The sequence below is a fragment of the Eublepharis macularius genome, chromosome 9 (genome assembly GCF_028583425.1).
Source record: "Eublepharis macularius isolate TG4126 chromosome 9, MPM_Emac_v1.0, whole genome shotgun sequence".
Lineage (NCBI taxonomy): Eukaryota > Metazoa > Chordata > Lepidosauria > Squamata > Eublepharidae > Eublepharis > Eublepharis macularius.
The window spans coordinates 25,183,999-25,210,815 of record NC_072798.1 but is presented as its reverse complement, the minus strand read 5'-3'; the positions used below and the strand labels follow the sequence as shown (position 1 = coordinate 25,210,815).

At 42.5% G+C, this 26,817-nt stretch overlaps 1 protein-coding gene across 1 annotated transcript; it reads left to right on the top strand.

Moving 5' to 3' along the window:
- Positions 1-187: 187 nt before the first annotated feature.
- Positions 188-25,197, top strand: FAM180A (family with sequence similarity 180 member A). The gene is made up of 3 exons (XM_054989211.1): positions 188-433; positions 21,154-21,254; positions 24,221-25,197. Exons 1-3 carry the CDS (start codon positions 358-360, stop codon positions 24,572-24,574), a joined length of 531 nt encoding a protein of 176 aa, XP_054845186.1. The 5' UTR covers positions 188-357; the 3' UTR covers positions 24,575-25,197.
- Positions 25,198-26,817: the final 1,620 nt, after the last annotated feature.

Below are 26,817 nucleotides of genomic sequence, written 5' to 3'. Positions count from 1 at the left end.
GTCTGTTGACACAGGGAAATTCCAACTGGCCCAAATACTGAATGGAACTGAGCTACAAAAATGTAATGATATTTATTTCCACAGCTGCCAGAAAACTCACATGCGTCATGAGTCATTCCAGATGTGGGATATAAAGCCGAGCTTGTCTGTGCAAATGAATTCTTGATCCCAAAGAGAATTGGTTTCAAGCGAGGTGCCGCTACTTTGATAACAAATTGCCCCCAGGAAAACCAGCAAGTTCTCCTACCAGGAAAAAAAAGGATAAAAAATAGTCAGCCATTCCAGACGTACACAGAAGGTTGGAAAGAAAAGACTTATCCAATAGAAAAGATCAGCATCTCTTTGGGAAAATCAAGGATGCATTGGAAGACTGTGTTGGTGCTATTGTTATATTACAATGTTCATGCCTCTGTACCCCCCAGGTGGAATCGAGGTAAGAGATACAACTCTGAATTCTTTATGGCAGAGAAAAAGAAGCGTGGAGGAGAGAATGTGTCAAATAAGTGTTTTACATTCACTTCGAAAGAACTTAGGTGCTTATTTTTAGTCCTTTCTCATCCATTTAATGTGGGCAAAAGAAAATTAAAACGGATTCTTTTCCAGCTGTTTCATCTGGAATTCAAACTGTTGAGATCTCATCTGTAAACGGGATTGCTAATTTATCTTGAAAGTTCTGCATGGACAGTCAGGCCATGTTCACACAAACAGAAACCCTGTAGGCTGAGTTTTTTAATTCACGTTTTTTCTGTAAGGCAAGCACACAGTTATGTACTTTGGATTTGATTGCTACCTTGGAAAGGATGTAAACATGTCTCATAATGTATGGGTCCATGGTTTGCTTTGAAAGCTCTAACTGGAGATACAGGCAACAGGCAATATTCCAAACGTGCATGTCGTCACTTCAAACAATTGTTACGTTCTGCCAAGTGGCGAAGAAAACTGTACCATTCCCTTACTTTCCTGGATAATGGTTTCTGGTTGTAGGTCTGAGCCGTCTGACCAACTGACTACATGCACACTATCATAACTTAAGTTAACATCTACTTAACAATCGTCTAGGAGTCCCTTTAAAAATTAGCCTAGCCACACAGGAGCCACTTTTGCCTATTTCTGGGGTAAGATTAAACAAACAAACCCCATTCAGCAGGGTGCAGTTTCCTTAGGAAAGAACCATGCAGTCAGCTTTTGCCTGTGTGGTTGGGTTGTTTAAATATTAGCCACTCACAGACAATTCTCAGAGGCTAGGATAATATTTAAAGCATCCTGAGTTTACCCAGGATGGGGGGGAGGAGGGTTATATCATTGCAACAAAGGTTGGGTTCACTTGTGGGCTTGTGAGGATGATGTCACAGTGCTTGTGTTGTACCCTGCCCTGAATATATATATTTTTAAATGCAAACTCATGGTAAATCTTTAAATAAATACAAATTTATAAATAAATGCTCGTCCTGTGTCACAGTCAAGGATTAATGGCTTTTGGGGTTGCATCCATCACAGCAATTTTCTCTATGTGGGTGTGAACAGTACAGGAATTAAACATTTATTAGGAAAAGATGTTTTCTCTCTTGGTATACTTTCAGATATGTATCTAAGCATAGTTTTGATGGTGCATTATGTGGCAAGTGCCAATCTCCCTGCAGTGTAGAGTCCTATGCTTGTCAAATGGGTAAAGCTCGTACTGCTGTACTGCAAGGCAGTGGCGCTCTGAGCAGGAAAAAAGGTTAGTACTTACTACAAAATGTTAGGCATGTAGAGTTGTGCCAAACAAGATTGTACCAGGTTGGCCAGAAATGCCTCTTGCCTGTTACATGAGTCATCCACAACCCTGTTTCAGCCAAGCATGTTTATGTGCCTCAATGAATCCATGCATTTTACTGCTGCTTTTATTGCATCTTTTACTGTATTTGTCAATTTGTTGCTTATGCTTGTACGGAAAGCTATGGTCACAATATCTTAAATATCTGCATTTATTTATTTTCGATTTATATCCTGCCCTCCCCATACCAGCAGGCTCAGGGCAGATTACAAACACATACAAATTAAAATACATAAAACCATTAATATCAGTTAACAACCATAAAAACATCCAGAATTATACAATTTAAAATACATATAAACATGAACATAGCAGCATAAAAATCCAACCGACCCAGCCTTAATCATCTCCAGAGCATCTTAGCAGTAAAGGAGATTACTAAATGGGGGTATTGGTAGTGGGGAGGGCCTATTCCACCATCAGCTGGCCAGGGGGGCTCCACCTAGCACCGCCCATATGCCTGGCAGAACAGGTCCATCTTGCAGGCCCGGTGGAAAGATAACAAATCCTGCTGGGCCTTGGTTTCATTAGACAGAGCGTTACACCAGGCTGGGGCCCAGACCGAAAAGGCCCTGGCCCTGGTCGATGCCAGGTGGGCCTCCGTCAGGCCAGGGACCTTTAGCAGATGTTTCACACTAGAACTAAGAGTCCTCTGGAGTTCATATGGGGAGATGTGGCCCCGCAGATACACTGGTCCCAGTCCACATATGGCTTTATAAATTAATATCAAAACCTTGATTCGGTACTCCACTGGTAACCAGTCCAGCTGACACAGCGCTGGTGTTATATGCTCATGCATTGGCAATCCTGTGATGACATGTACCACCGCATTCTGCACCAGCTGTAACCGCCAGATCAAGTTCAGGGGAAGCCCTACGTAGAGTGCATTACAGTAGTCTAACCTAGAGGTGACCGTTGCCTGGACCACTGTCCATGGCACTGACATCAGACATGGTAGCAAAGCTGATGCTAAAATGAGATCTGCTTTGGTAACACCAAATCAATATTCTGGACTGGTTTGTACTGAAGTGGATCCTACCCATAGTCCATAGTCATACCCTACTCCACTGAGCAAAAATTGAATCCTTCATTCAAGCTTCCTCCAATTTAAGTTGGACAATCTTTTTACCTTTAGAAATTGATATGGAAAGCTACAAACCAGAATGTTGTTTTAGATGTCATACTCTCATTTAATCCCGATTCAGCCTGGATTGAGCACCCAGAAGACTTTATTTCTTTTGTATGTACCTTTGATCTATAGTGTTTTTTGCGTGAGCCAAAAACAAATCTGACCAGGACCTCAAGATGGTATACATCATTCTCCCACCACTGTTTTATCTTCACAACCTGTGAGGTTCATTAGGCTGACACACAAGATCACCTAGTGAGCTTCCAAGTGGGAACTTGAACCTGGCTTTCCCTGAGCTCAGGTCTTTCTAGACGTGCAGGTTTTTAAAGGCTTGGGTCCAGGTTCCCCAGACCCAACTTGGGTTCCCGCAGCTGCTGTGTAGCTGTGGAGAATGGCTGTTAAAAACTAAAAGATAACCAAAATGGCTTCAGAACTCCACCACAGGGGGAAGAAGAGCTCCTCTTTCCCCCCTCAAGCCATTTTCCAAAATGGGGCAGGGGGGGATGTCTCTGTTTTTGCTGCTCCACATGGACTATTCTTTGCATGTAGAGTAGTAAAAACAGGGAAATACCCTCTGTCTGTGCTATTTAGTCACAGGAAAAATGCTTTTTTATCTGTGCTATTTTGTCATAGGGCAGAGGCAGGAACCCTTCCTCCCCTTGTGGAGGCATTCTGGGGCCGTTTGGGTTCTCCTTTATTTTAAAGTCATTTCTCAAAGCTGTGGGGAACCTGAGTTGGGTCTTGGGAATCCATACCCAACTCTTTAAAAAACTGCATGTCTAGAGAAACCCTCAGTCCAGCAGGTTCACCATAATCAAACCACACTGTCTTTTTAGCAGTTCCATTACTGGAACCCAAGTAGGGCCTCAAGATACTTAGAATGAATTTGTGACCTTGGATCAGTCAGCAGTCAGTCATTCTGGGTTCTCTCTCTCTCTCTCTCTCTCTCTTTCTCTCCCCCCATTATGCAGCATGCCTTACTTTATTGGGATTACTGAGGATTTGATAAATACTGCACAAGGATATGCTTTGTGGAGTGCACAGAAAAAAGTGTACAATGTTATAGTTTGCAATAACAATCCATTTATGATCCATTTTTATTTACATGCAACAACTAGTGGCTCTGAATAAAATTGCGCATTCCCTTAGGAAGATTCGTCCAGCCTGATCACAGGAGATTGGATGAATGTCAGCTGTATGTGCAGAGGGCTCCACGTTCTTGTATCTCCCTTACTGGTTTGGGATGAGAATATTTAACTTGCAGGAGCTTTCCTTCTTGTTCACAGGGATGAAAAAGATGTCTCACACCTGGGGGTGGGTTGGGGGAACTCCCTGTTTTATAATGTGCTATTCAATAAGGTGATTCATTTTTTAGTGGTTTATAGTGAAAGTGTGGTTTGTTTCCAGTTCAGGGGAGTTGGTTACTTTGAGGTTAATTTTGTTAAAACCTCAAAACTTTTTGGTAATAATATGCTGTCTCACTGAATCCCTCCACTGTTACTTGCCAGTGCTTCCTTTGGTAGAACTGACTTGACTGAAGAAGGAAAATGCCTCTTTGTACAGTTTTTGAGACTGGCCCTAAATCCAGATGCTTTCAAGGGAACTTTGGCAAAAATTAAGCGTGAGCTATATTTATCACTGTAGGGGAGAAAATCAGCATTCAGTTGACTTTGGTATTTTGAAGTCAGTCTGTTTTTCTAAAGTAAGCTTTGTTACTGAAGGCCATCAGGTACAGCACATTGAATTTGTGCTGAGCTTAAAAAAAAGGAGGTTCAAGTTTCCAAATATTCTGGTCTTTAAAAATAACCCCAGCTGTGATTGGGAGACTTCCTTTCCGAATGTGTAAATCTTTGCAGGCACGATGGGGCTGGCAATCTCCAGGTGGTGGTGATCTCCTGGAATTATAACTGATTTCCACACTACAGACATCAGTTCCCCTGGAGAAAATGGCTGCTTTGGAAGGTGGACTATAAGGCATTATATCCCACTGATGTCCCTCCCCTTCCCAAACATCACCTTCCCCAGGCTCTGCCCCTCAGATCTCCAGAAATTTCCCAGTCTGGAACTGGCAATGTCTCTCTCTGCAGGCTCATTTACTTTTTGGTTTCTCTCAATGGGATCCCAACCAATCAGGGATAATGTCACAAATATAATGATGTCACAGCCAATGGAACCAACATTTGCTGTCACTCTAAGGGTTTTGCTACACAAGACACGGGGATACTCAAGTGACTTACTTTCTTTGTGGTCTTATATTCAAGTGTACACAGTCTCCCTAGCAGTGCATGTGTACCAACAATGGGAGAACAAGTGTGAGCGTCCCCGTGTAGTATGTCTCATGTAGAGAGACTCTGAGTGAAGGAAGAAATATTAACCCATGGCCAAAGCAATGGAGTTGACACTCCCTCCTTTGATGTAATGCATTACTCAAAGCACAGCATGTGCCTTGCCTCAGAAACTCAGTGCTGCATTCCTGCCTTCTTAACCCATTCAGAGTGAGGGCAGATGATGATTTAATTGGTCCTATCAACTGTCTTGGTGGCCCTATTGGGGCAGAAAGGCAGGGTAAAAAATCAATCAATAATAATAAATGACATGACACAGTCATATTTGGTGGCTGTGTGGTGCCATGAGTGTCATCACATTCATGATGTGGTCCCTGATTGGCTGGGATCATGGTGTAAAAATAGAGAAGAACTGCAGACATGTGATAAACAATGACTGCAAAGATTGTAACAGAAATTAAAACAGAAAGATTGAAACAAAACAAAAAAACAGTATGTGCTATTTTTAGAGAGTCAGGGTCCTTTGAATCCCCTGAAAGCTCATCTTTCCCCTAACGTTTGTTAGTTAAAATATGGTGCAGAACTAATTTAAATGCTTTTTAATCAGAAACCTTTGTTTTTCTGTGTGGTTCTTCTTTCAAGAAGCAGAAGGGAATAATCACAATCCACTGGCACTTGATCTTAATCTGTTGACTTGGGAATATGAGAGCTGGATATCTTCAGCATAGCTGTCTATAAATGCAGAGGACAATTAACACCAGTATTATGGGTACTATGAGTCTGTGGTCAGTGACATTTTAGAAACACGAATATGTATGAAATGCTAAAGGAGGCTAGCTGCCAAAATTCTGGCATCATAATTAATTAAATACAGAAAATGAATTCAGGAATGTGGCAAATGGTGTGGGATTTTTTGCATTATTTATTTGTTAATCCTGATTAAGATTGCAAAATCTCATAGTATTTTTCCAGACGTTTCAGTCTCTGTTTTAGGATCTCCAGGTAAAAGAGCAGACGCTCAGGATGAGAAACCAGAGGGGAGAGGAATGAGTTACAGAATGTGTTGTGGCTTGAGGTTTCTTTTTTGACTCTACCTCCGTGCCAATTAAATGCCACCCTGCTCTATCAGGCAATGATCCTGCACTCCTAGATTCTACCCCTTTTATTTATTTGCCTGTCCGTTAGCTTTATATTTCACTTTTGCAACAATTGTCTCTCCAAATGGCTTATGTCAATAAAGGGACAGGTCTTGACATCAGACTTACAGGGTTTTGGCAACATTTTTTAATACTGGCTTCCCATTTTTACCTTTTTAAAACATATTTTTGTATGCTCTCACAGCAGAGGGTTGGTGGGGCATTGTCCAAGCAACCTGTGCAAGTAAAGATGGGGCAGATGACTGGGGCTTCCTCTCCTCACCTGCTGCTTCATGACTACCCTATGGGACATCAACTTCCAGATGGATCATGTGCCATTTTTAAGTTGCTAATGTTTGCTTCCTGTGGAGGGCTGAAACCTACGCTTCCAGTTTAAGATTCAGTTTTTAATTCCAGCTTAGTCAGAGAAACATTTAACAGCTTTCAGGAAAAAGTCTTTCCTGATGCTTTTCTACACAGTGAGGTTCCACCCAGTCTGTACTAGCTAGTAGAATTTTATTGCTGTCTGCAGGATGGATTGGGACATTAAAGCAATGCATGAACAAGCTAAATGAGAGCCAAGCTACAAGTGACTTTTTTCACGTGAAGAACACTTGATTGTTTTCGCAAGTTTTTCTGGGAACTGAAGTCCCAGTGTCCTTCCCCTCTCTGTTAGAATCGCTGCCTGAAGAGCCAGAGAAAGCCAGCGGCAGCAGCAGCTTTTGCAAATCGTTCCTTCAGTAACAAGCCTGCTCTCAACAATCTTTGGGGGTGGGCAGCTGCAACTTTCTCCCTGGGCGTCTTGCTCCCGGGGAGCTGCTCTGGAGAAAGCCGACATGTCAGTGAAGCAGAGCAGGACGCCCAGGGAGAAAGTTGCAGCTGCCCGCCCCCAAAGATCATTGAGAGCAGGCTTGTGACTGGAGGAACAATTTGCAAAAGCTGCTGCTGCCGCTGGCTTTCTCTGGCTCTTCAGGCAGCGATTCTAACAGAGAGGGGAAGGACACTAGGAATTCAGTTCCCAGAAAAACTTGCGAAAACAATCAAGTGTTCTTCACGTGAAAAAAGTCACTTGTAGCTTGGCTCTGAGTGGCTGCAGCAGCACTGGAAATACCATAGAGGCACCCAACTCTGGTTGCCAGCAGCCCTCCACGGTAGTGGTCCACTGGGGTCTCTCTGTACATTACATGTCCAGTCCACCCTTGAGTGTGTACACTTAGCATTGATTGATACTGGCTCGAGTGGCTATACTGGTCGCATTCTGAAGGTTTTGTGTGTGTTTGCCAGTGGCTAAAAGACAGGATGGTTCAACCAAATAAGATGGACAAATTTCTGTGGTTACAGCCCTTTATTCATTGGGAATTTCACATTGTTCTGTGTTTCATTCCTTCTCCATGCTGATTTAATTAGAAAAAATGATAGAATTGCTTACAGCATACACATGAATTTTAAAATGTGTAAATTGAATGGCGAAAATTCAACATGAGGAAACAGAAAATGGCCCCAAAACTAAACACTTTGCAGGTTTGATTTGAAACAAGGGAGAAACAAAATTGAAATGAGGATTTTTGAGTCAAGCTAGCAGGAATGAGAAATCTGAAATCATCCCTCCTCTGAAAACAATACTTTTTGTTACCACATCCATGTGAACACACACAGAAGCTCTTTGTCTAGTGAAGCACACTTCTGGCTTGCTAAATGGATGACAATCTTTTCCAGAGTTCTGTCCCAAGAGCAAAAAAACAAATCACACCCAGATAGAATTGGCACTCCGCATACTTCCACAGACTAGTTATTCTCCTGATATATAAAAAGTGTACAGCCACATAAAACTTTGAAGGAGTTTCTACAATAGCAGGCTACAAAACTAGTCTGCATTTATACAGCATAACATTTGCTCTGCCTTTTGGTTTATAAGACTCATCAGCAGATTTTTCTTTCCTTCAAGGACTGCCTAGAAACCAAGCTGTTATCTCCTTGACAGAGAGAATCTAGTGAGCCAAACTTTTCTGTTACGGAGAAGATCTCCACCCTTACATAGTACCAAGTCTGTTTTTCCCCTCCACTCCCAAGAAAAGAAGAAGCAGGGTGTGGGAACCAGGCTTGGAGATTCATGGAATGACAGATACATGAGTATTTAAGAGCACCCTGTTTCCAGAATAACACTTCTTTTCTCAGTTGCTCACCTGCCCATGTACCATTCAGAAGGGCAACACAGTATGACCAAGCAGGAATTTTGGTTTATATTTCTCTGACTGGCTGGGAGAAGTCACTTTTTGTTTACTTGACATTGTCTAGTAAGGAGTTGGATGCTGTTAAATAGGCTGGGTTAGTAGGCTGGCAAGGCTGTGGCAGGAGTAAGCTGGAATAGTACAGGTGATGTGCTGAAGGTAAGGAAATTTGGGAAGCCTCCTGCAACTTAAATAATTCCTCAAATAGCTGTGTTTGCTGTGCTATCTAAAAGTTTTTAAAACATTGTATTTCATTTTCCCCCTCAAATTGCAGCTATGCCTAAATTTGGGAAGCCAGTGAGGCAGTAGTTTTTTTTCCAAAAAGTCAAGTGCTTGCTTTCTCCATCTCTTCAATTATTTAAAGAATGTAACATTTGGAAATGAACCTTGGCTGGCTTTAAGGGATGGTAACATTCACACAAAGTCATCCTCTAGGTTTATCTTTTTTTTTCCTGCTGATTGTGAAGAATCTTGGCAGATAATGATAAATCCAAACACAAGATCAAAAATACATGCAAATGCCTTTCATCGGGACCAATCGCATTAACACAAAAGACTGAGCAAGCTTTTGAACTTAACAAAGCTCTTTGTCAGGATGGATGCTGCAAAATTTTTAAAGATAGAGGAGTAGAAGGCAGAATTCTCAGGTCGTGGTCTTAAGTTCTGATCTTACAGACATCTTTTGTGAGATAGCAGCAGGCAGTTAGCTTCTTCACTTTGTTGCTGAGTTGTAAGGTTACAACATGATCTTACTGAAATACAGATATGCACAAGTCAGGGTTGTTGGGTCCCTTTTGGCAACCAGTGAGGGCCAAAGGCGGAAGAGTTATCTGGTCTCAGAGGAGCTCAGGTAACTGACAGGGAGAAAAAACGGTGGGAATGTGGGGGTACATCATCAGTATTCTGATGTGCTGCCACTCCCTGTGTTCCCAGAAGTGATGTCATTGCATCGCTGGGAGATGAACCATAGAGTTGAACCATAGAGTTTCCCCCAAATACTACAGCATCTGCAGCATCCCCCAGTAATGGACTGATATCACTTCCAGGCACAGAAGGAGTGATGTTAGTACATTGGGAAGCTGATGACATTACCCTCCATGCCCACCATTCTCCCTCCCTCTGACCCTATGCTGCCAACTAGCTGAGTGGAAGTGGGAAGCCCCAGAGCTGGTACTGCAACAACAGTTCCAACGTGCCACATTTTACTTTCCCTGCTACAAGATATAGCTAAACTATGGGAAAACAGTTGCTGGGCATGACCAAGAAAGTCACAGAAGATTCTTTTGCACACAAAAACAGGGCTAGCCCAGCCCCATAACTACTCATGCCACAAATGCATGAGTGGAACAGTCTTGGAGAGGGGCATGAAACAATAGAGTTACACAGTTGTTCACACAGCCATGTGTGAATTAGAAGTAGAGATGGGCATGAACTGAAATACGAACCAAAGTTCGTAACGAACCAGGCCGGTTCATGGTTTGCCAACCAGTGGTTCATCAGAGCCCATTTCTGACAAACCACCATGAACTTTAGGCTGATTCATTTGGGGGTTTTTTTGGTTCATCACTGCAGACAGCCTGGTGCCAATTAATCAGTTTCCTAGGCAACAGGGGATGAACTTCCTGCAGACCTTTTGCTGACCAGGAACTGGCCTTCTTCTGGCCCGGAAGTGACCTTCTGCTAACCCGAAAGTGATGGTTTTGCTGACCTGGATGTGTCGTTTTCACTAACCAAATGAACCAGTTCATGAACCGGGGCAGGTTCATGAAAGTTTGTGGTTCATCGTTTGTGAAATGCGATGAACCACGAACCGCAAGGTTCATTTTTTTCTGATTCGTGCCCATCTGTCAGTCCCTGGCAGTTAGATCCCTTAGTTCTCCACAGCAAACACACAGGTGATTTGGTTGAAGTAACATTTATTAGAGGTCCCTCAGTTCAGATTGATCAGACAGTGGAATTGGCAGAAATGACATGTATAGGGAAAACATGGTTAGTTATAGAGGAAAGTCTTACCCCCCCCCCCCAGGTTAGTAACCCGGTAAAATTCTGGCACAAATGCCAAAGACAAAAAGTAGCAAAGTTTAGACTAAGATATGCAACAATATCAAGTAAGGAATGAAATCATCCTTCTTCTCATGACAGATATGATTCAGTCTAGCTGCATCTGGTTCCAAGGCCGTCGGCTGATAAAGTGCAAGTATTTAACTTCAAAGGAGAGATAACACAGTGAGCTTCTAAACAACAGGCATTGAAAGGCTTTCAGAACTCTTCACAGTTTCAGAGGTCTACAGGATAGCAAACACCACCCCCTCCATGGCATGTATTGCAGGCAGGCATACATGACACCATCTCTAATTAGAAGAGTCATCTAACTCATATCAAGGACCAGGTACAGGGAGTACCTGAATGGCAGGAATGTCTAACTTCATAGAGGCTGTAGAAAAGAGCAAGAGTCCAGTAGCACCTATATGACCAACAAACTTAGTGGTATAGTATGAGCTTTTGTGAGCTACAGCTCACTTCACTCACCCTGAAGAAGTGAGCTGTGGCTCATGAAAGCTCATACCCTACCACTAATTTTGTTAGTCTTATAGGTGCTACTGGACTGTACTGCTACAGACAAACTAAAATGATCTCTCTTTTGATCTCTCTTCATAGAGGCTAGCAGCAACATTATTCAATGATAGAATTATTGGTGGAGGACCAAAAGATATTCAGATGTATGAGACACTTGTAATCACTCATTTTACATAGACTTTGTTAAGAAGTAGCAAAAATGAACTAACTATTGTTATATGTTTTAAGAAGATGTTTCAAGGAGATAGTTTTGAAAACCTATAAATATGACAGGATAAATGGATCAATAGCTTCTTAGAAGGGGCCTGTAACCTTTGTAGCTTTGAGGTAAGATAATTTTTGGGCTCCCCTTTAATAATTGCTCTCCTTTAATAATTTATGTAGTTATAACAGATAGTATAATTTTCTGTTGTTTAAGTTGATTGATAAATAATTATGTTTTGTTTTAAAAGGCATAGAATGGAAGCAGAGATGTCATAATTGTATTTCTTGTGTACAATACAAGGTAACGAACCTAGAACATTATCTGAGGTGTACATCTTGCCAGAAGTTAAATGATTTGATATAAAAAAAAACTAAAGAGCTGTTCAAGACTTCTTAAGTTCATGCTTATATCTAAATCAGGCCTGACCAGAGTCATCAAGAACAAAGTGATTATCAACCATAATGTTAAAATATGTGAAGCTGCCCTATTCTGAATCAGACCCTTGGTCTGTCGTGGTCAGTATTGTCTACTCAGACTGGTAACAGCTCTCCAGGGTCTCTGGTGGAGGTCTTTCACATCACCTACTGCCAGGGACTTTAACTGCATATGTCAGGGATCAAAATTGGGACCTCTGCCTGCCAAGCAGATACTCTACTGCTGAGCCATGGCCCCTCTCACAATGGGACACATAGGTGTAGAACATACTCCATGCACCTGGGCACCCTGGCTACTGAGAATCTAATCTGCTTTAGAGCAGACTAAGTTTGCTCCCAAAGACTATCCTCTGCAAATGTTGCTGTTGAATATCAAGAGATTAATTTGATGGCTGCATTTTGTTCCCAATGACATACAGTTTCTAGTTTACTGTCTGACAGGCACTTCCTTACAGAACTTGACAGTCTCCACCGCCCAGCACTAACTCGGTCCCAGCTGTTTCACCCCCGATTGGGGCTGAAACAGGACAAAATGGCTGGAAATGGCCAATTTTGGCCCATTTTGGTCCACATCAGAGACCCAGCCCTGATCAATTCGGCCCCAATCCGGGTCAAAATGGGCCCAAAATGGCCAATTTGGCTCCATTCCCTCTGGGATCGGGGCCGGAACAGCCAGGATCGGGTCAGTGCCGGGGGGGAACACTCCCCTGCTGAGCACTGACCTGGTCCTGGCTGTTTCAGCCCTGATGTGGGCCCAAACGGAGCCCAAATGTCCCAATCCTGGTGGGTTTGGTCCTGATCCCGGCTGAAACAGGCCCCAAATGGCCATTTTGGCCATTTGGGGCCTGTTTCAACCGGGATCAGGACCAAACCCACCAGGATTGGGTCGGTGCTTGGTGGGGGACCACTCCTCTGCCCACCACTGACCCTATCTGGGCCATTTTGGGCCCAATCCAGGCCAAAACGTGCCCAAAATGGCCATTTTGAGCTATTTTGGGCCTGTTTTGGCCTGGATTGGGGCCAAAAGGGCCCTGATCACGCCACTGCCAGGTGGGGGAACACTTCCCCATCTGGCAGCAGCCAAATCCTGGCCATTTTGGCCCAATCAAGGGGTGTGGCATATGCTAATGAGTTATGCTAATGAGTTTCTGCAGCTCTTTTTCTACGAAAAACCCCTGGCTAAGACATTTGACATTCAAAAAGAAATTTTGGAGTGGAAAGAGGTATCTTTGGGCTCAAATTCTGAGAGCATCTCCACTTGAGATGCTGGAAGAGACATTATTGTATTGTCGAAGGCTTTCACGGCCGGAGAACGATGGTTGTTGTGGGTTTTCCGGACTGTATTGCCGTGGTCTTGGCATTGTAGTTCCTGATGTTTCGCCAGCAGCTGTGGCTGGCATCTTCAGAGGTGTAGCACCAAAAGCCAGAGATCTCTCAGTGTCACAGTGTGGAAAAGATGTTGGCAGGTCATATATATCTACTCAGGAGGGGTGGGGTTGAGCTGAGTCATCCTGTAAGAGTTTCCCAGGGTGTGGAATGCTAATGGCGGGAGGCTTCACTGTATCCTGAGGAGGTTCTTTTGCATATGGATTGGTGTTTGATGTGCTAATCTATACCCGACAATAGCCCTGCAGAGAAGATTAGCACATCAAGCACCAATCCATATGCAAAAGAACCTCAGGATACAGTGAAGCCTCCCGCCATTAGCATTCCACACCCTGGGAAACTCTTACAGGATGACTCAGCTCAACCCCACCCCTCCTGAGTAGATATATATGACCTGCCAACATCTTTTCCACACTGTGACACTGAGAGATCTCTGGCTTTTGGTGCTACACCTCTGAAGATGCCAGCCACAGCTGCTGGCGAAATGTCAGGAACTACAATGCCAAGACCACGGCAATACAGTCCGGAAAACCCACAACAACCATCGGAGACATTATTGTTCAAGAATGTGCCCTGTCAGACAGGTGTAGTTTAAAGAAGAGTTGAACACTCTGGTTTTGCCCTCCTGTGATGGCTCCTACACTATTCTTTATTCCTCACACATGAAGGTAAAACAAGCACAGAAGCTCATTATGGGTTGTTTTTAGTGTTCTCCTTTTGTTTCTTTTGTCATCCACACTGAAGATCTTTCTCACTCTCCAGTATCTGGAAGTTCCAAGTGATGGCTGCAGATCGCCCAGACTTACAACTGATCTCCAGGCCATAGAAAAGTGGCTGCAGAAAATGGCTGCTTTAGAGGGTAGACTCTATGGCATTATACACTGTTAAGATCCCTCCTCTCCCCAACCCCTGTCCTCTCCACGCTTTACCCCCCAAATCTCTAGGAATTGCCCATCCTGGAGCTGGCAACCCTAAGGAGAAGAGAATGATGTAAGGTGGGTGTGACAGAAAGCACTGTAAAGGAGGGTCTCCTAGGTGCAGCACTCGGAAGGTTGGCGGGGAGGAGTTGACAGTGGCCTGGAGTGGGAGCTTGATTGATGGGCTTCTTCCTTCCCTCTGACTGGCCAGTCAGAACCTGCTTTCAGGATGAGAGGGTTGTCGACAGGATTTTTGACAGGGAAGGTCTCCCCTCTAGCATTGGAGAAAATAAATTTTTGCCCTAACTAACACCACTGTTTTATGGGAGAATTCCAAGTATAAAAGCCATCACATGTTGAAACCTGTTTACACAGCCAAGATAGAACTGGGTTTGTGTTTTTGCCAGAGTGAGTGGGTAGTAAGTGGAGACTCCCATTCAAGCCAAGTGAATAGGGTTATGTCTTCTTATGTGCAGAAGAAGAATTCCTGCCCAATATCTAAAGGGAGTTTGATTCTGAGGAAGACCCTAGGTCTGTTGTAAAGGGAAAAACAGTTTTGATCTAATGTCTGGAAACCTGAGTTGCAAAAGGGAACTCTGTGAAGAAACACGTTGCTGCAACCTAAGTAATAAACAAAACACTTTTCACTATTAAGGAACAAGAACATAGAAGCTACGCCTAAAGATATCTATTTTGCTTATGATTTAAAGGGTATTCTGTTCTACCAACAAATTTTACCTCAGTTCTTTCATTCTCTGACAGCCTTATATCATCTCTTCCTATACAATAAAGTTGGTGGTTTATTTGAACATTATACAGTCTTCAGCGCTTTTTCCCACACAGAAGAGGGTTCCTGCTTTCCCTGCCATCGAGTTTCTGAACTGGGCAAAAAAGCCAAACTTATAACTGCTTATCAGTTAGAACCACAAATAGAGACACGCTACTTGGGACTGCTCAACTAAAGCAGGCAACTTTGGATTTTGGCGGGAAAATCTGCCTCAGAGTGGAGTATAAATGAAGTAAATAAATAATTAATATAGCTGAAGATGGAGGTCAGATAAAAGATAGGGTGGTGGGTGGATGGGAAGGTGAAAATGAAGGAAGGAATGAGGAAAGGAGAGAAAGAGGAAGGAGTGTGGGTAAGGGGCTACAGTAAAAAGCGTGCCTCTTGCAAGTTCCTGCAGGTTCCTCACTGTGCAAATGGGTCTGATTCAAAGGCCAGCACCTTGCACCCGGGCCACAGTTTTCCCAGGTAGAGGCTACTAGGTAGAGGGATGGAGGGAAAGCTGAAAATGGGAGGGGACAAAGAAAGGTAGGACATGGGGGTAAAGAACATCACTTGGTGACTAACATCCCATTAAGCATCTATTAAAGGGACAGGACTTTTTCCCCCACCAGGTAGTTGGCAACCCTAATGACATTCACAACAACCCACCCCAAACAACTATACTTGCATACTTTGAAGAGGACAGCAATTTAAAGCAATCTTCATATGGTAGATTGGTCCACCCCAGCATCCTTTACTCAACTATTTCCAAAAAGAAATCATTTTAAAGTTGTTTTCATCACTGCTCATGGGATCTAACTTCTGGATTTGAACTGCTCCCCATTCTGTACAGCTGGACATTTCCTCTGTAGTTTTTCAGTATGGTCTTTGATGTCTGAAAATACTTTTCCAAGTCCTTCTCTTGCCTCAACACATCTTCAAATCATTAATGAAACAAGTGCCAGGTGCCCAGATGGTTGTGGAATCGACTAACATCTGGTAAATCAGCTGAACTAGAAAATCTGAAAGCAGGCCAGGGTGGAGGAGAGAAAGAGAAAGAGAGAGAGCAGTTCTTTTTTTTTTTTTTTTGAAAAATTTTTATTGGGTTAGAATCCATTATTTCCACATTTACATTCAATTTTCCCCAATTTTTTCATCTCTAACCCCCTCCCTTTCCCCCCCCTTTTTGTTGACTTCCAACAGCTTTCCAACCCTTTGTCCCCTTTCCCTTACTTTTATTAGCTTCCTCTATCTAAAACAAATATATATTCTCCATTATTCTAAGCAGTACATCCTTAACTATTTTTAACATTATATGCCCAAACTGTAAGCCTTTGTTTCTATCTTAGATAAACAATTTATCCCAATTTTTCAATTTCAGGTATTTCTATATATCATAAACCATATAGATCATACATTCGTTTATATCAAACAATTTGACTTATTCTCTATATATATTACTCATTCTATCTTTTTATAATAGTTCTATATATCTCTCCTCACGTAGTCAATCAATTTGACCCATCTATATCTTCAGACATTCAGTTTGGTACAAAACTTGTCAGAAAAAAAAGAAAATATTGTTAGTTAATCGCTCCTTATATTTAGTCCTTATAATTAATTATTTTCTCTATGTTCTGTTTGTTAACCTATATATATCTATATATATGTCAATCTATTAATCTGACTGCTTATTAATTCACATTTATCTCTTCTCCCCCCGGTAAAGTCTCCCCCCTCTACTTCAATACTTCAGTAGTTCTCAAACTGCCACAGTTTTCCTCCCACCTCCCATTTCTTCTCCAGGTATTGTTTCAGCTTCTCCCAATCTGTGTTGAACTGCCCTGAGTCCAGATCTCTCAATTTTCTTGTCATCTTGTCCATTTCAGCCATATACAGCAATTTGTAAGTCCAATCTTCAATAGTTGGCACTTCTTGTACTTTCCATTTTTGCGCATACAAAAGTCTAGCTGCTGCTGTCATATAAAATATCAACGTCCTGTGTTGGGCTGGAATTCCCTCCATTCCCAAGTTCAGTAGCAGGAGTTCTGGGTTCTTATTAATTTGAAATTGTAAAATTTCACTCATTTCTCTTATTATTTCCCCCCAGTACTGCCTGGCTACCTCACACGACCACCACATATGATAGAGGGAGCCCTCATGCTTCTTACATTTCCAGCATTTATTAGAAGTATTCAAATTCCCTAGCGCAATCTTCTTTGGTGTCATGTACCAACGATAGATCATTTTATGAATGTTCTCTTTGATATTAATACATGTCGTTGTCTTCATTGTAGTTTTCCACAAGTATTCCCATGCCTCCATTGTTATTTCTTTATTAAAGTTTATAGCCCATTTCACCATTTGTGTTTTAACTATCTCATCCTCGGTATACCACTTCAACAGTACTTGGTATACCTTGAGAGAGCAGTTCTGTTGAGCTGCTTCAAATCTGAAATCAGGGCTTTCCAGTAGATTATATTTTGGTTAGTAAAGTTTCGATCCTTCTATACCATTGTTATAATAATATTAATATTAGAATTGCCAATTCCAGGTTGAAAAATTCCTAGATATTTGAGGAGGATCTAGACTTGCCATTCCCCCAGCAGGGGTGGGGGATCCCCCACCCTCAGCCACCAGCACCCCACCACCTCTCACCTGGCTGGTATGGAAAGAGAGGTGCAGGAATGTGGTGCTGGGAGTGAAGCGCACTCCCAGGAATGACATCATTCTGGGTGCAATGCAGAAGTAACAGGTCATGTGCTTGGGCTGATAGAGTGATAAATTTAGTGTTTGGGGCTGAGTTTCACTCAATTGTCCCCCAGCGCAACATATTGCTTCTGTGTCATGCTAGGAATGACATCATTCCTGGTGCGGGGTGGTATGGGGTGCACACACATATATATGAGGTGTGTTTCCCCACCACCACCACATGACTCCCACCATGCCCCCTCATCCCCTGGTTTGGTCCCCCAGGGACCTGGCAACCCTAGGTGGAACAGAGGAAAGTGCAGGTGAGTCCTTTGGCTGCCACTACACTAGTGGGCCATAGTTTTCCTGGGTAGAAGTTGTTGACGGTTTGTGGGGGAGACCTGAAGACAGATAAAAATGCAGATAAAGGTAGGCTGGCTGATGAGTAGGAAGGAGAGAAGCAAGCAGGGAAAGGGGAGAGGCTATGGGGGCTTTCGTGGAAGAGAACCCAGCTCTAAGTTTCCAGCTCCCTTGTAGCTTTCTATTTCCAGGATTCTAAATAGGGGGGAGAGTTAATGAGAGGGGAACCCCACATGTCCTTGAGGTCCCCACCTTGTCTGTAGACTATATTTGTCCAAATCAGTGATCCAAGATGGATAGCAAGTTCAATAACACTAAAATACAATATAATAAATTCTTAAAACCTTAGGACAGTAAGTAAGAATGCTACCCAGGAGACTGATATAAAATAAATATATAAGGTATCACAGTTTACATCAGAGGACACAGTTCTCACGGCTCTTGAGGAAGCCACATTGTGAAATCCAGAACTTGTAATGAATCAGAAATCTCCTGTCTCTGAGCTGTCATAATTACTGTCTGTGACGTGAGCCAGATGCATCATTAAAATAAATTAGTTCATATTGTAATGGCATGATAGTTTTATAGAAACTCCTCCAGGGGAGATGGGGATGGCAAGTCACATTAATGCTCCCTTGCAATCCTTTGATTCTGAACAAGTGCCTCGTGTTGCTTGCTCTGAGTCAGCGTAGGAGGAAGCCGAGTCAGCAGAAAAGTTCTGACATGCATTTATAATCACAGCGCTGACTTCTGCCTGCACATCCTTCTGCATCTTAGCTTATATACTAAATTCTACAGTCCTGGGAAGTCTGTGACCTTTCACTGCCTGGAAGTATGCAGATGTGCATAGAGAGAATTAATTGCGGAAGTGTTAAGTGTGTGCCTAGGACTGAATGGCAGGGGTTCAAAGTTCACTGGGTGACCTTTGGCCAGTCACTTTCTTATTGTCAGGGCTAGCTCAAGGGCCTTGGTGACCTTATAGGATTGCCAGGCTTCCCACTATGGTGGAGGCCTCCTGCTGGCAAGCCCCATTGCAGAGCCTGGCAAGCAGTGGAGCGGCTGGGGATGGGACATGGGTTTGTGTGTACAATGTCAGTGATGTCACCAACGTCTCTATGTCATTTCAGGTTAAAACCCAGAAGTGACCTGGGGTAGCTCTAGGAATTGGCGGAAACTCTATGGTTTTGCCTGACATGATGTGGCGCTGTCAGTGACATCAGTGATGTTGCACACACCCCATGTCCTCGCCCCCAGCTCTTCCACTGGTTGTCAGGCTTGGTAAGCAAACTACTGGTTGGATACTACAAAACCTTTCCATTTTCCCCCGACAGAGACTTTTCTCCATTAGAAAGTCATTTTTCATTTCAGCAAATCTTTGGCACCCTGTGTGTATGTATATGTATGTACGTATGTACGTATGTACGTATGTATGTATTTATAGAATGTATATGTATGTATGTATATATGTATATGTATATGTATATGTATGTGTATATGTATGTATGTATGTATGTATGTATATGTATATATGTGTGTGTGTGTATATATGTATATATATATATATATATATATATATATGTATATATATATATATATATATATATATATATATATATATATATATATATATATATATATATATATATATATATATATATATATATATATATATATATATATATATATATATATATATATGGCAGCTGGTGTCTCAGACAATCACCTAGTTCACCTATATAGTCAGGCTGGCCCTGCATATCCTACCTTACACTGTTGTGAGAATAAAATGTTACCAGGTAACAGTGCAGTCCTAAACATAGCTATTCCAGTCTAACCCCATTGACTTCAATGGGCTTAGACTGGAATAACTCTGTTAGGATTACACTGTAAACTGCTTTATGCTCCTTGTAGGAAGGGCAAGATAAAAAAATATAATAGCTGTTTTTAAAGGCTGACTTTAAGAATCCAAGTAGCAATGAAATTTCAAAAAATATATTCGGAGGTGTTGTGCAATATGAATGCCGCAATGCTGTTTACTGAATGTGTTTTAATGATCATGCTGCTGTTTTATACTTTTTCTGTGATCCACTCTGAGCCTGGTTCTCAGGGAGAGTGGAATACAAATGAAATAAATAAATAAATAAATAATCATCACCAGAAATGTTCAGAGTTTTTAGTGTATGCTGTCCATTAATCTTGATGCTTCCTTTTAGGCTACAAACCTGCGTCTGGGACAATTTTAAAAGGGTGCTTTTAGTTCTGTCGTTTGGGATCCCTGCTAGCAGTTGTTTTAGCAAATAAACATAGTAATTGCAGGGTGATTGAAGTTTAAATTGCTCAACAATTAGCACTTCAAGATTTAAATGGTGGACATTCTACATTTTTTTGCAGGAACAAAAGGTGTCACAGTAGGCAGGAGGCACAGAATGTTAACAGAATGCATAATCTGAAATAAGGTGGCACAGGAGGAGGTAGAAGTTGGACTGCCAGCCTACCTTGCTGGGTTGCCGTGATGAACAGCTCCTCAGAGACAGTTGCTATGATCTTTCTGGGGGGGGGGGGAGGTGTGGTGAGAGTGTAATAAATCAATTATATAAATAACCTTCGCAGTTAAGAAAGATGGCCTGGTGGGTGGAACCAGCTTTTGAGAGCCAAACTGTGTGTCCTCTGGTATCAAGGTATCTGACGAAGGGAACTCTTGAAAACTTATACCATGGGAATCTGTTGGTCTAGGTGCTACTCAACTCAAATATTGCTCTTCTGCTAATAGTTCATGTTGTCAATATATGACTTCCCTTCCATGTATCTTACAGGGGAAAAAATCAGACATGGTTTTACAGAAAACAATTTGTTAACATGTGGGTGGACCTAAATAAGGTGCTGCAGCTGCAGAAGTTGCGGGTTTCTTAGATTCTAAGGATGCTTTCTCATTGAAAGATTAAGCAGAAAAGTGGGATGGAGATCAGGACGCGTTGCTGGGATGAGAAAATTGGTTGATTAGAAACTGGGAAATAGTTTTGATGGATTGGTTGGGTCTAATTAGAACAGGGCTCAGAACTGGACGCTGTTTTCCACACTAGACAGAAACTAAACAGGTGTAGTTTGAATTTCTAGTTCAATTTCAGCCTGCTGGGAAATTCTGGTAAGCACTGGGCCCCCTCAAAGGAGAAAGAGGGAGTGCATTTGATCCTGATTACCTCTTTCTTCCATGTTTTCTTCTCAGCAATGCTTTTCCCATCTTCGCAAAGAGTGAAGAGGTCCTCTGCTGCTCTTCTCAATCCCATCCTTCAAAAATCTCAGGAAGACGTGGATCTTCTATTCGAGGTTCAGTATGTATGAGAGAATGTCTCAGATGTTGGTTGTTTTAGATTTTCTGGGCCGTATGGCCATAGTCTTGGCATTGTAGTTCCTGACGTTTTGCCAGCAGCTGTGACTGGCATCTTCAGAAGTGTAGCACCGAAAGACAGAGATCTCTCTGAGATCTACAACAACCGACGTTCTCCGGCCACGAAAGCCTTTGACAATATAATGTCTCAGATCTCTCTTTCTCTGTGTGTGTAAAAAAAAAACCCCACAAAATAGTGCATCTGGATAAGCACTCAAAATGGTTTAAAAACACAGAACAAAACATTTGATCAAGGAAACTTGAAAGGCTAAAATGAACAACCCGCTTGAAACATGGGAAAGAAACAAACAGGATGAGCCGATCAAGATTCAGTATATAGACTACAGTCTACAGGCTCTAGTCTATAGACTGCATGGATCTATAGACTGCATGGATCTATAGACTGACTACAGCCTGTAGACTGCATGGATCCTTCAGGGACAGGGAACTGAGTTGATTCTGCTATGTGAAAAGCACACATTTGTTCCTGTTCACACATATGTCTGTTTTTACCCTAATGCACACACTTCCTATTTCATGTCAATAGTTTTCTTCCCAATGGGGACCCAAAGCAACTTCAAACATCATTCACTCCTCCCATGTGTTATCCTCACAGCAACCAACCTGTGAGGTAGGTTAGGCTGAAAGTGTGTGACTGGCCCCAGTTCACTCAATGAGCTTCCATGGTACAGTGGGGATTCAAACCTGTGTCTCCCACATGCTAGTCCAGTGCACCAACCACTACACCATACTGACTCTTGCTCCCTGGCTTCACGAGCTGCAAACTATTTCATAACCATGGCATGATTTGAGCTCTTCTTGAGCAAAACCCTCTCTTCCCTCTCTATAGAAGAATGACCTGAGCCCCGGAGAGCTATATCTCACAGGCAATAGCACATTCTGTGATGTTTCAACACTCCCACAGAATTTCAGAATAAACTTGTCCCTGCCTGTGCAATTAATACACATAGAACAACTTCAGAAAATGGTCCTACGCAAACTTGCTTTGAAAGTAGTCCCACTGTCAGTCTCACTCTCTTGACCTAACTTACCTCACAGGGCTCTTGTGAGGTTAAAATGGCTGAGAAAGCCATGCGCACTGACCTGAGCAACTTGGTAGAAGAACGGGGAGGGAGGAATCTGATAGACTGAAAATTCAGTTCCCTCCACTACTAGGTAATAAAAGTGTTAGAGTTTTAGTCATCGGCCATAACAACAGCAGCACACATGAAAAGAGATTGAACCACACTTTCTGTTCCCAACTGCAAAACAGCCATTTAGGTGGTCACAAATACCTGACAAGGAGAACTAGAGCAGCTCCTCTAAGCATCAGTGTCATAGACCAGCACTAAATAACATCTTTCAGACAAGAATAGCAACTGAGGTTTGTGTAGCACTGTATATACAGTCTTTGTGCAGTAAACATTCCCAAATCTCTTACCACACAGTGCCCAGAGCGACACGCTCACGAACATCCTAGACTAAGCAAGCAGAGGTTGCCATTTTGGCTCTGACTAGACATGGGCACGAACAGGAAAAAAAACCCGAACACCCTGTTCGTCATTCGTTGCCATCCATGAACAATGAACAACAAACATGGACAAACATGAACTGTTCCTGGACATGTTCGTTGTTCGCTGTTCATGGGGGCCAGAACCCCCCCCCACACCCCAACCCCCCCCCCCACTTAGTCCCCCTCCCCTCAAACCCACTTACCTGGCCCTTTAAAGATCCCTTTAAACTGTCAACTGGCAGTCTAAAGGGCCCTGTCCTGGCAAAAACAGCAGTGTCTGCTGGCAGCTAGTTTGAGGGGTTACAAAAGTAACCTTCCCAATGTCCAATGCCCACCAAATATGCAGGGGATATAGTCCTCACTGTCCTCTGAAGACCCCCCAAATTTCAGAGAGATTGCACCCCAGGAAAGGCATGGTCCACGGGTCTCCCCGTTGGCTGTCATTTTCTCTTTACAGTGGCAAAAACGAGACTCTCTGCTGGAAGTACTTTGAAGGGTTAAAGCTAGAAGGAAAGCCAGAAGGTGTTCAGACAGAGTTCAGTCCCTCCCTGCCTCCAGTTGCCAAGGGGATTGACTGCAGGTGTCAGCCTGTCTGGCTTGAAGAATGGCTGCCAAGGCAACGAACGAGGCTTGCAACAATCACCTGTTCGTTTAGGATGGGGCCTCACAAACAGCTTGTTCGAGAACAGCAGATTAGGCTGTTCGTGGTTTTTTTCTGTTCGTAATGCTGTTCGTGCCCATCTCTAGCTCTGACAGATCATATTTTTTAAGTAAAGGGGGAATTAAAGGGTGCCAGGTGTCCCACAATAACAATTTTGGATTAAATGTACTGAAGAATAAGCAAAACTGTACAAGGTAATGTGTGTGGGGAGTTGGATGTAAGCAGCCCATCACCCACCTGACTTCGACCCTCCATTTCAATCACACACACACACACACACACACACACAACATATGAGATGACAAATCTTTGTCTGAACTGTACTACTTCTGACCACAGAGGTAAACTTACAGGATGGAATATTTCCCAATGAACACAGAAAACTATTATGTTTGGAAGCAGACTAGGCTAGAATCCTTCTCCCTGATAAGCTACCTTTCTACTGACGGGATTTTTCTGTGAAGAAGTACTCCATTCACTTGGGCCTTTCCACTGAGCCCTGAGCCTCAGATTTGGAGGCAATCTCCACAGGGTGTCAGTTAGCTCACACATTTGATGGCTCCGGTATATGCCTGCTTTCAGACTCTACTGTACATATAGATTTAAGATGCGAGTCCATAATCTGGCACTGATAGCTCAACAGTGTTTTGCATGTAGCACCTCGTTCATCTCCACGGTATATTTTTGCTTTTGGATCTAAGCATAAATTCCATTCTCTGTTTCTGTACTAGTTTCTTGCAGAGCTGGAAATCAGCAAAGATCTGAAAATCTCTGTCAAAGACCGGGAACTGGCTTCCATGAGGAAGGCTGTGGCATTTGACACCGTTTGCAATGATGTTATTCCCAAAAGCATCACGGACATTCGCAGGCTGAATGCCAGGCTCTTGGGCTACCCTGGGATGCTAAAAAAAGAAGATTTTGAAAGGACGATGTTAACCATGGTCTACACAGCATTTAGGACAGCTCAGTCCCAAGGACACAGGAAAGACGCCTGGGCTGAAACCTTTGTCAGTCTCTACAAGGCCCTGAAGCATGACTTGATGTTCCCATCTAGACAAACACCATCATCTCAAAGGACTTCATAGATCAGAAATTCATTTGGATGGCAGAGCGCATCAGCCTGTTTGCTGTGTAAAAAAGAAGTGTTTTAAGACCCGACAGGCGTAGAGAGATTCTTTATTCTCTAGCTCCTCCTAGAGGACACCTGTTGTAAAATCTTTTTGTATAAGAAAAACTGTTTCAATTAATTCACACCAAGGCTAAAGACAGACAAGAATTCCCTGGTCAGCATCTAATTTTGCCAAAGAGTGACTCAATGAAGAGTGATGAAACAAGGCCCAAAATCAAGAAGCCAGAAGACCAGTTCCATTGGGTTGGCTGTCGCTCCTTCTTCCCACCCCTGTTTGCAAATTTGGGTGCCAGTTAGAGGGGAGCAGTCATCATCAACCCTCAAGGGGCTGGATTTCGCCTAGGGTCCCCAGTTGCTTTTTCATGCAGTAAATAAGCTGTCAACTCCGTGTAAACTCATTATCTGTTTATTGCCATTTGTGGTCAAACAGGTTTCACTGAGTTTTGTAGTGTTTCAAAAAGCTGTGAACCCTGACAGATCAGAGGTAACCAGGGCTTTTTTCCAGCTGGAACGCAGAGGAATGGAGTTCCGGCACCACTTGAAAATGGTCACATGGCTGGTGGCCCCACCCCCTGATCTCCAGACAGAGGGGAGTTTAGATTGCCCTCCGCGCCACTGGCACGGAGGACAATCTAAACTCCCCTCTGTTTGGAGATCAGGGGGTGGGGCCACCAGCCATGTTTTTTTTTTTACCTTTTTTATTGTATTGATGTATGCATTAATATTGCCTCCACATACAATCTATACTTCATTTACATATACATATAGAATAAATTTAGCTATCCATACATCCGATATAAGCTTGTTTTTCCCCTTATCTCCCTCCCCCACAAGAGGAATGACCATAAGAATCATCTGCTTTATATCTTTAACCATGAGCACACTCTTTGGAGTTTCATTGATATAATTTGGTTGGTCTCTCCTCTTCTTACCCATCTTATATATCTAGACCATTTCTTCCTTATCGTTAACGTCTTATTTTCCCATGTCTTATCCTGTTTTAGTTTCAATAAAATATATGATTGGATCCATTCATATAGATACCAATTCCATCTTTCCAAAGTCCATTTAGAGGCATCTTTCCATCCATACGCTATTACAGCATGAGCAGCTATAATCATGGCTTTTAACAAGTGCTGTCTATTTTCCTGTACTTTATTATTCCCCCAGATGCCCATAAATAGGATCTCCCCATTTAAATTTATCTCAACATCACAAAGCTCCTTCACCTTTCCCAACATCATTTACCACCAGCCATGTGACCATTTTCACTAAGGGTGATTTAAACTTAAAAAAACTCCCCCCTTGTTCCAGCAGACCCAAAGTGATGTCATTGTGCAGCCCTGAGTTCCACCACCTCTTTTCCCAGAAAAAAAGCCCTGGAGGTAACCATGAACCAAAAGAGTGTATATCTTTGATTTTTAAAAAGCATTAGCTAGAATCATTGAGGAGATTTCCATCAGTGGCTACTAGCCATGGTAACTAAAGAGAATCTCCACATTCCGTGCTGAGTGGAAAGCCTTGGCTAACATGCCCATTGGCCTTTCAGAGCAACTTTCAGAGCCACCATACGAAACAGGATGCTAATCTTCTTATGTTCTTATACCACCATCAGCTACTGTCATGCCACTTGTATTCTACGTTCTTAGACAGAATGCAGGATTGCTCCAATAAAGAGAACCAAGACTAAGAGATCTCCAGTATATGAAGAACTGGAACACCCAGCCTCACTGTTTTCTGATTAAGCTGTTCTTAACATATTTCTCTGGTTCTAAGGCATTCATATGTGCTGGAAAATGTGCTTGAACAATTGAATTGCTAGATGGTTCCCTCTTGGGAATAAAATAAAGAAAGAAGAAAGCACGTTTCAGTGATTACTGTCATCAAATAGTAATTTAGCTCCAACTCAGTTTATATGAATGTTTGCAAACTTTCTCCTGTATGAGTAAATCAGGGGTTAAAAGGCACAAGGAGGAACTTGTCTGTGCAAACACATCTTTGGGAAGTGGCATTTCAATTTGAAAATGGATCAGTGTTCAGAACAGAAAAAATTCCTATCTGGTAAAAATCTTAAAGGGAATGGTCTTACAGCCAAATTATCTTTGGTATAGTTTCTTTAAGAGTTGGTGAAGGAGATATACTTTAATAACAGGCACTAATAGCAAGCATACTGTTACACTTAACCTGTGCAAAAGTTGA